This window comes from Bicyclus anynana, chromosome 20, assembly GCF_947172395.1.
Source record: "Bicyclus anynana chromosome 20, ilBicAnyn1.1, whole genome shotgun sequence".
NCBI classification, from domain to species: domain Eukaryota; kingdom Metazoa; phylum Arthropoda; class Insecta; order Lepidoptera; family Nymphalidae; genus Bicyclus; species Bicyclus anynana.
The window spans coordinates 1,332,291-1,342,719 of NC_069102.1; the positions used below are offsets into that span (position 1 = coordinate 1,332,291).

General features: G+C 35.0%; 1 protein-coding gene across 1 annotated transcript; it reads right to left on the reverse strand.

Annotated features, from left to right (window-relative positions):
• Window positions 1-6,174: 6,174 nt before the first annotated feature.
• On the reverse strand, window positions 6,175-9,972 carry LOC112052665 (protein D3-like). The gene is made up of 5 exons (XM_052887753.1): window positions 9,715-9,972; window positions 7,963-8,144; window positions 7,299-7,422; window positions 6,801-7,014; window positions 6,175-6,408 (listed from the first exon to the last, which is right to left on the reverse strand). The coding sequence occupies exons 2-5, from the start codon at window positions 8,107-8,109 to the stop codon at window positions 6,201-6,203; spliced, it is 693 nt and encodes a 230-aa protein (XP_052743713.1). The 5' UTR covers window positions 8,110-8,144; window positions 9,715-9,972; the 3' UTR covers window positions 6,175-6,200.
• Between the last annotated feature and the right edge of the window lie 457 nt (window positions 9,973-10,429).

Below are 10,429 nucleotides of genomic sequence, written 5' to 3' on the forward strand. Positions count from 1 at the left end.
AAATGACGTAGTCAAGGCCTTTTTGATGAAATAAGTATGTTAAATGATCACATAGAATAAAATATGTAGTGACTTATTTGAATGGTACACCGACATACATAATAACCCCGCTGATGCCATAATTAGTAAAACAATGATTTAAAATCGTAGCACACTTAAATTTTAGGTGCACAAAGTACAGCTGTCAAATAGTTACCTGTGCCTCAATTGTCTAATCCCAGAAATACGATTCTGCTGCTGGTAGATAAGGCATACGAATCTCAGGTCGCCGTACCCAGGGACGCAAGTGGGGGGTACGTAGGGTGCGAGATTGTCTCCCCTCTCAACGTCCGCGCCGGGTATGTTTACTACTAATCCATACAGGGATTGAATGCCCGAAGTTCTTGTGTAAAATTGTGGCAAATCTGGAGCTGGGAAAAATACAAAATCACACTAATCACACTAATATTATAAAGGCGAAAGTTTGTATGTAAATGTAAAAGTGTGTAAGTGTGTAAGTATGTTTGTTCCTCTTTTACTCTACAGCTACTAAAGCGATTTGGCTGAAATTTGGAATAGAAATAGATTTTGCTCTGGATTAACACATAGGCTACTTTTTGTCCATGGTTCCCGCAGGATTTGTGAAAAACTGAATTTCACGCGGACGAAGTCGCGGGCGTCCGCTTATATTTTATAGGCGAAAGTTTATTTGTAATTGTGTATGTTTTTTCCTCCTTACCGCTGCGGCTACTGAAGCGATTTGGCTGAAATTTGACACGGAAATTACTCTGGATTAACAAATAGGCTACTTTCCACCCCGGAAAAGCTTCCTACGGGATTTTTGAAAAACTGAATTCCACGCGGATGAAGTCGCGGGCAACTGCTTCTTAAAAATAACAAAAATCATCATCATCACCATCATTATCAGTCACTATGTATCCAGTGCTGGACATAGGCCTCTTTTACGAGCCTCGACTACGATTCTGGGCAACGAATGATCTATGATTGGAAGTGTATATTTCTAACTCGTATTAAGAAGTTGATCAAAGTTTCCTATGTCTCATCAAGTGTCTTGCAAATCCACGAACTCATATTAATCTAATAGAATAAAGAGGTAAAGTTTGTTGTATTGGAAGAGGTATTATCTTTTTTTTTTTTATTCTTTACAAGTTAGCCCTTGACTACAATCTCACCTGATGGTAAGTGATGATGCAGTCTAAGATCTGAATATACTAAATCGGTTTTTGAAAGTATTTTACTACTATACAGCCTTTTGTAAGTGTTATAGGCTATATTTTATCCCCGTTTTCGCACCGGAACGGGAACTACGCGGCTGAAATCTCGGGACGTCGGCTAATAATATTACATCATATATTTATACACTAGCTCACGCCGCCCGGTTTCACCCGTGTGGTTTCGTCCCCGTAGAAATACGGGGATAATATGTAGCCTATAGCTATTTTCCTCGATAAATGGGCTTTATAACACTGAAAGAATTTTTCAAATCAAACCAGTAGTTCCTGAGATAAGCGTGTTAACCAAACAAAAAAACTCTTAAGCTTTATTATAATACTAGCGGACGCCCGCGACTTCGTCTGCGTGAAGTTAGATGTAAACTTTTAACCACTCCTACCCTACCCCTACCCTGCCCTACTCCTACTCTACCCTACCCTACCTTACCCTACCCTACCCCTACCCTGCCCTACTCCTACTCTACCCTACCCTACCTTACCCTACCCTACCCCTACCCATTATGGCTGCACACGCGATGGAAGCTTAAAAAGTGGAATAACTTCTCCCGTTTTCCCAACATTTCCCTTCAGTGCTCTGTTCCTATTGATCGTAGCGCGATGAAAAGTATACTATAACCTGCCCAGGAGTATGAAGAATAATTGTACCAAGTTTCGTTAAAATCCGTGCAGTAATTTTTGTTTCTATAACGAACATACAGACAGACAGACAGAGAGACAGACAGACAGAAGGACAGACAGACAAAAATTTTACTGATTGCATTTTTGGAATCAGTATCGATCACTAATCACCCGCTGATAGTTATTTTAAAAATATATTTCATGTACAGAATTGACCTCTCTACAGATTTATTATAAGTATAGATTAGTATAGGTATATTTAGTGTTACCAATAGCAATGAGGGAGTAAAGATATTTCTCATTCGCGTTGGGCCACGTAGTAAACGGTCTGTTACGGGTTGCACAAGTTGGTATTCTGTTACCAAAATTAGCAACATAATCACCGAAAATATCCTGCAGAAAGAAATTTGGAATTTATTTTTATTTAATTAAGAGCTCGCAGCACGTCGGTACGATATGGATAAAATTCGAAGCGCAAATGAGACGCCGAATTATGACTTTCACGTGAGTGAAAAGCACGGAGCGATTGACGCGCGACGCAAATTTTATGACGTGAGTGCCAAAACCATTATTACCTAATTGCAAGTAAATTAAACAACATAACGAAAAACAAAATGGCCATGTTCAAGATATATACCTAATTTTCTATACAAAACAAAAATTTAAGAAAATAAGTTTGCTTTTCCTGAGATTGAAAGCAAAATGTGAGCAAAACATGTATTTTTCAAAAAAATAAACTATCGAGAAAAGTTTTACAAATTGTGTATATTGTATAGTCATAACGAAGCTAACACTTTGACATATCATTTACCCAAATATCAGGCTCCTAACTTTTCCAGAATCTGAGATCCAGAACCATTTGTAACCACCAAATTACATATTGCACACTCTTAACTGTAATAAAATTCAACTAGTACCTTAATGCATTAGTATGGTTCCATAATAATGTAAATTCATTCCAAAATTTTAAAATGCACACAACTGAAAAGTTGGAGGTGCATGCCCCGGACCGGATTCAAACCCACACCCTCCAGAATAGGAGGCAAAGGTCCATATCAACTAGGCTATCACGGCTCATAAATATAAAGTATTTTTCCAATTAAATAAATAAACTTAAAGCACAGATTAATCAATAACAGATAGATGGAGCGCACGGACGGTGTCATACCCGTCACTATACAAAATTAAAAAACGAATACATTCTCGAACACCTAACAAACCTACGACACGAAGCGTCGCATTAGTAATTTTCAATATTGTAAGAAAAATGTCGTCCTATGTTTTTAAATATTTTTAAAACAGTTCACAAAAACTAAAGAAATAAGATGGAATATTTTTTTTATTAGTAATTATTGATTATTATATTCATTAACGTAATTGTTGTTAGTTTTATATTTTGAAATACAAATTATGAAAAAAGTTTGTATATGCGGAGACGCGTGACATTTTTTATGGGTTTCAACGGCTTCTCCACGCTTGTAATAAATCTTATCTCTTTAATATCCTCTTGATTATTAAGTAATTCATATTGATAAAGATTTAAGTTTAGTTGTAGTTGTAGTAAATAATGACGTAAACTTTAGTATATGATTAAAAAAATTTATTACAGTAGAAAAGGTACTATATTTGCTAAAATATAGAAGATAGATATATGCTGTCGCGACACTTCTTGTTGAAAATGATGTGTTCTGCAAAGTTTTAGTACATTATTTTATTCTAACATCAATGGTTTTTGGAGCGCACGCCATGTTAACAAAACTTTTGTACACCTTGGGTTACATTATTTGAGTTTCAGGAAGGGTCCCTATTTTTTCCTTAATTTAGTATAGTCTATAGCCTTCCTCGTTAAATGGGCTAAATTCTTCCTCGATAAACCATCACTGAAAGTAAAGTATTTTTCAAATCGGACCAGTAGCTCCTAAGATTAGCGCGTTCAATCAAACAAATTCTTCAGCTTTATAATATTAATAAAGATTATTTATTCTAAATTTAGTCGATCAAACAAGAACAATAAACTGTTTTTTAAGCTTACCGAAAGCACATCAGGTGGTGAAATAGGTATAATTTGTGGCACTATCATGAAGATTCTGTATTTCTCATCTATGCAATCTGATTGATCGCTTTCGGGCACAACAGTTCGCACGAGTATCAAAAGCGTCGGTATAAGTAGGCTCCACATGATATTCGATATACCTTCAACACCTTTATGTTAATCCTAAAAATGTTAAATTGTTTTTTTTTTAAAGAATTTTTGTCATATCTTTTAGATCAATATTCCCATACCCTCCAACTTGTCGGGAAGACTGTGCTAAGAGTGGGTACGACAATAGACCAACGGGGCGGCGATCGAACCACCACCCCTTCATGATAGCCTTCATGAAGCCTCAATAGCTCAACGGTAAGAGCGGTCGGACTCATCACCGAGGGTTGGTGGTTCAATCTCCGCCCCGTTGAACTTTTGTCGTACCCACTCCTAATACAGTCTTTCCTGACTAGTTGGAGGGGAATTGGAATATTGGTCATATTAAAAAAAAATATGGCAAATAATCTTTTTTAAAAAAAATGATGAGTTCGACCATTCTAACAGTTAATATATTCAGTATGTAATTCAATTTCGCAAAAAGCATATCATTATATCTATTTTCTAATACAGGTCCAAGATTTTAGCGCAATTGCCGTTTCATCCTATATATATTTGTATGAAAAATGTTTCAAGCTCAATACACAGATTTAAGGGTCGTGATAGCCCAGTGGATATGACCTCTGCCTCCTATGTCGGAGGGTGTGGGCTCGAATCCGGTCCGGGGCATGCACCTCCAACTTTTAAGTTGTGTGCATTTTAAGAAATTAAATATCACGTGTCTCAAACGGTGAAGGAAAACATCGTGAGGAAACTTGCATACCAGGGAATTTTCTTAATTCTCTGCGTGTGTGAAGTCTGCCAATCCGCATTGGGCCAGCGTGGTGGACTATTGGCCTAACCCCTCTCATTCTGAGAGGCGACTCGAGCTTAGCAGTGAGCCGAATATGGGTTGAGAACGACACAGATTAAAGAATAATAGGCAGATAGAGTGCAAGTAACACGACGGTGTTGTAGCTATAGCGTAGCTGTAGCGTAGCGTAGTAGAGAGGACTCAGGGGCATTTTACTAAACGTGAATAATAATAGTACATGTCATTATGTTTAAATACATTATTATGAAAATAATTTTTATCTTACCTTTAAATTATTATTTTATCAAAAAAAAGTTTATTAGTTATGGAAGCTACTTAACAAATTAGTGCAAAGTAACATAAAATACGCTTATATACAAATTGGAATGTTAATGTTACAATAATTAAGTTACTTTACCACTGCTATCGGCACAACCAGTTTTATTCAATGAATTCCACATAATGCGTTTCCACGTCTATTCCCATAATTGCACTAAATTAATATTAATTTTGGAGATACGGTATCACATAAACGCTTATATACAAAACTTTGAAGTATGTTTGGCTTTGTTTAATGAATTTAATCGGCTCCTATAATTAAAGCAATTATTTTAATCAGATAATATTTATGTAACGATTTTTTCTATTTTGCTACCCTCCGCGAAAAGCCGACGAACCCATGCGACAACGTCATCCAGGTTTGCACGTTGTAGAGGACCTGGTAGGTATTTTGTCGGACCTGTGTATTTTTGTAGTAAGAAAGCAGAGGTTATAAATTATCAAAGCGCACGTAGATGTCATACGACGTTTTATAACACATTTGTGAGGAAACACTTTCTGAAAATGAATTTGCATCTTTGCCTCTTTTCCTTATTTATGATGACATTTTAATACGCTTGTAAGTATCTATCGGTCGATTTTTTGGACACGAGGTAGCCGAGTAGCCTTTTTACGCTCTCTTTGGGACTTCTAACGAAATCAAATTAATAAATTCATCGCTACTTGTTATTTCAAAATTAAACAATTTTGCAATATCAAGTAAACAGCAAAAGAAAAAGTGTTCGAAATATTTTTTTGTTTTGCACAGACAGCGCACCAGCGTTTAGATTTTTAGGCAAATGCACCAAAACAGCCAGTATTTTAATAAAAAAAAATAATATTTTTGTGTAAAAGAATCAAATGTTTATTTATTATATTTTATCTCACAAAGTTAATTTTGTTCATAAATTGTTGAGCCACTTTTCTGACATAAAATCTCTTTGCTCAGATTTTTAATATTACTGTTCGTTTTGAGACGGATGTTAAAGGTTTTATATTACATTACGGTACATGTGCGTAATGAAATACATTACGATATGAAATGGGTGAAATAAGAGATACTTTACGAGCAAATGTGTTATAAATATATTTATTACGTTTAATGTTTACAAGGCTCGCTCACAGCGCATATCGGGCAAGTATTGCTGGACTGGCTAAGCTTGTTGCACGAACGTTCTTCGCAGACATCGTCGATCTTGCAAGGTACGCGGCACAATGTCCGGAAAAAGTTGCCGGCTATAGGATTGCCGAGCCGATAGCGCGATACAAACTCTGAGATGGAGAAATTGCCAAAATTTGTCGAATATCTAAAAAAAAAAAGAATAATTTTTTTTGGTCATCATCGTCATCATCAACAGACGATTGACATATACTGCTGCATATAAGCCTCTTGCATAGATTTCCAAACAACACTTTAACCGCCAGCATCTTATACAAAGAATTAAGAAAATTCTCTGGTATGCAGATTACCTCACGATGTTTTTCCTTCACCATTTAAGACACGCGATATTTAATTTCCTAAAATGCACACAACTGAAATATTGCAGGTGCATGCCCCGATCGGATTCGAAACCACACCCTCCAAAATCGGAGGCAGAGGTCATATCCACTGGGCTGTCACGGCTCTTATCATTAGTAAAAGAAAGATCGTAGCACTCTTGAATTTTTGGTGCTCAAAGCACAGCTGTCACATAGTTACCTGTACATCAATTGTTTAATCCCAGAAATACGATTCTGCTGCTGGTAGATAAGGCATACGAATCGGAAATCTCTGTACCCAGGAATGCAAATGGGGGGTACGTAGGGTGCGAGCTTGTCTCCCCTCTCCACATCCCCGCCGGGTATGTTTACTATTAGTCCATACAGGGATTGGATGCCCAAAGTGCTTGTGTAAAATTGTGGCAAGTCTGGAGCTGGAAAAAATACACAATTTATACTAAATTCCTTCCATATATTATCGTAACTCGTAAAACTGAAACAGGTCAAATTCTGTACATAGAAGATATTTTGAAAATATTAGTTCAAGGGCATTTTACAATCGATACTGAAGCCAAAAATATATATTTTTTTATTTTTTGTAAGTCTTTCTGACTATCTGTGGTTTTTGTTGTGTTGTGTTGTGTGAACGACGCTGCTAAAACCTCGGGGCGTCGGCTAATAATATTACATATACTTAATATTTTACATATTGTCTTACCAATAGCAATGAGGGAGTATAGATTGTTCTCATTCGCGTTGGGCCACGTAGTAAACGGCCTGGTACGGGTTGCGCAAGTTGGTATTCTGTTACCAAAATTTGACGCATAATCACCGAAAATATCCTGCAAAAAGAAAAATTATTTAATAAATTTTAATAAAAATCAACTAGTACCTAAAAATATTAGTATGGGTCTTTATTAATGCAAATTGTTTTTTTTTTTTGCATACACGGTTAGTTTAGATTACAGTACACGATGTAAATGATGTTATTCTAAATGCTATTGGTATATTATTTACTTTGCAACCCCCATGATACAGACCCTACACGATCATGTTTTACAAGATAAATAATTGACATCTCATCTGAAATGGAAAGAAAATGAAAAATAAATATTACCGTTACAGTTATGAAATACCTATTTTTTTAGTTATATAAATATAATGTTTTTTATACTTTAATAAATAAGCTAATAACCACGACTACATTACTGTGGCAAGAATACTAGCTGCATTTCCTGGTTGGTTGTTTTTTTGTTTTTTTTTTTTTTGTAAATGTTGGCTTAATTACCATCACTTCTTTGGAAACAAATTAAATTCATAGTTATTGTAGATTATTCTAGATTGAGATCAACCGAAAACAATAAAATGTGTTATTAACTTACCGAAACCACTTCAGGTGGTGAAATGGGAATAATTTGTGGCACTATCATGAAGTTTCTGTATTTCTCGTCTATGCAATCTGATTGATCGTTTGCGGGCACAACAGTTCGCACGAATATCAAAAGCGTTGGTATAAGTAAGCTCCACATGGCGTTGGATTACCCCTAAAACCTATAAGTTAATCCTAAAAATGTTAAATGTTTGTTTCATTTCCTCGCAAATTATCTCTTATTTCACCAACTTCAATATCGAAATGCATCTCATTACGCACATGTGCCGTAATGTAATGTAAAATGCACTGTAGTATAAAACCTTTATCGTCAGTCTAAAAACGAACGGTACTTTTTAAAATCTTAGCAAAGAGCTTGTATGTCAGAAATGTGTTCAACATTTTATGAATAAAATTAACTTTGTGAGATAAAATATAATAAATATACTTTTAATTCTCTCATTATTGACAATAAATGACAACCATATATTTATTTAGAAACACAAAAATATTAGAATTTAAACTATCGTGAGTGTTATTCATATTAATTGATTATGAAACACGGCTAAAACTCACGTGATATTAGGTCGGAGTATGCTTGTATGGGTTCGAAACTAGTCGGGCACACTCCGACCTAATATCACGTGAGTTTTAGCCGTGTTTCATAATCAATTAATACAAAAATATTAATTTACTTTATTAGTAATACTAGCGGTTTTTGGTGCATTTGTCTAAAAAAACAAACGCTGGTGTGCGCACTTCGTTAACTGTGCAAAAATGACAAGCGTATCAAAATGTCATCTTATGGCAAAGATGCAAATTAATTTTCAGAAAGTGTGTCCAAAGTGTGTTTCGTCGCAACTGTGTAATAAAACGTCGTATGACATACGTGCGCCTTGATAATTACAGCCTCTGTCTCCTTACTATAGCTCTTGTCAAGGCTCGAGCTGCAATATCGCCTCGGCCGTAATTTCGAACTTACCGCACTTATATAATAATGTACTATAACACCAATAAATATATTATGTGTCCTTACACTACACACAACTATAAAGAGTCACAATACACACACGTGTAATTTTTAGAAAAAATAACTAACACATCTCTTGATCGCTATTTTGCTGTTCCGGCTAAATCGATTAAGATATTGTTTTTATTACAAATTTGATATAATTATGTTAGAAATAATTACAAACTGTATCTTTTAGTAAAGTAGAAGTTGTCGGCCATTTTTTTATGACATACAACTAAACAAACCGGCATTTTTAGAGAGATTTTTACACTACGAAAACGATTACAACAATGAAACATAGATTCTATAGAAACAGTTTTTATAGACGCGTTAGATCGGTGATCTTATACTTTTACAGAAGGGTAACGTCTAGTGTTGTGTCAAGTTCCTATATAATGCATCTGAGAATGCATCTTAGGTGCTCTTCGAGGCATGGATGTCTAACACCAGCAACTTCCCAGCTCCAGGGTGAGGATTATCACTGAGAATTTCAAGAAAGAAAAGCTTCACACTTCAAACCCAGGATCTTCTAATTCGAAGACTCAGAGGCATATTACTACACGTGAATAATAATAGTATTTACATGTCATTATGTTTAAATACATTATTAAAATTATGAAAATATTTTTTATCTTACCTTTTAATTATTATTTTATCAAATAAAAGTTTATTACTTATGGAGGTTTCTTAACAAATTATTACAAAGTAACATAAAATACGCTTATATACAAAAATAATTAAAAGTTACTTTACCACTGTTGTTATCGGAACAACCAGTTTTATCCAATTAAGTCCACGTAATGCGTCAATTCCCATAATCATTTGCACCAAATTTAGATTAATTTTGGTGATACGGTATCGCATACTTACAAACAAAACTTTTGAATTCTGTTTAATTAATTTAATCAGCTCATATAATTAAAGTTATAAATTTAATCAGAGAAAAATTTACCTTTGTAATCAAGACTTTTATTTAAAAACCACAACTAAATATTATTGTGTCTGATTCGTTTTTAGTTAGCCTGTGTGACTTTCTTAAACTTTGGGGTTCATATACTGGGCTATGAAATGATGATGAAATAGTACATTACTGCAGAGGCCGGCAAGAAAGGCACTCGTGGACGAAGGCGTGAATGTGGGCCGAGGCGAAACTGAGGCATACATACCTAAGTCGTTTCGTAATGTAAAACCAAGCATACACCGCCGACTTGCCAACTAGAGAATTTTACTGACTATTTCTTGGGAGAAAGAGAAGTATTACCGAACCCTGTAGCTCGTGATCCGAAGCCACACATATTAACCACTGAGTCGAAGAGTCAAATAAAGTCAGAGTTTATTTAGAGCAACGATGATACTGCATGCTAAAGTAAATTTTTCTAATAAATTATATGAAGGAAGAGAGTGTCGTAGATAAATAAAAAAATTTGTATTTTTCATCAATATATTTATTGTACACATTTTATTCTAA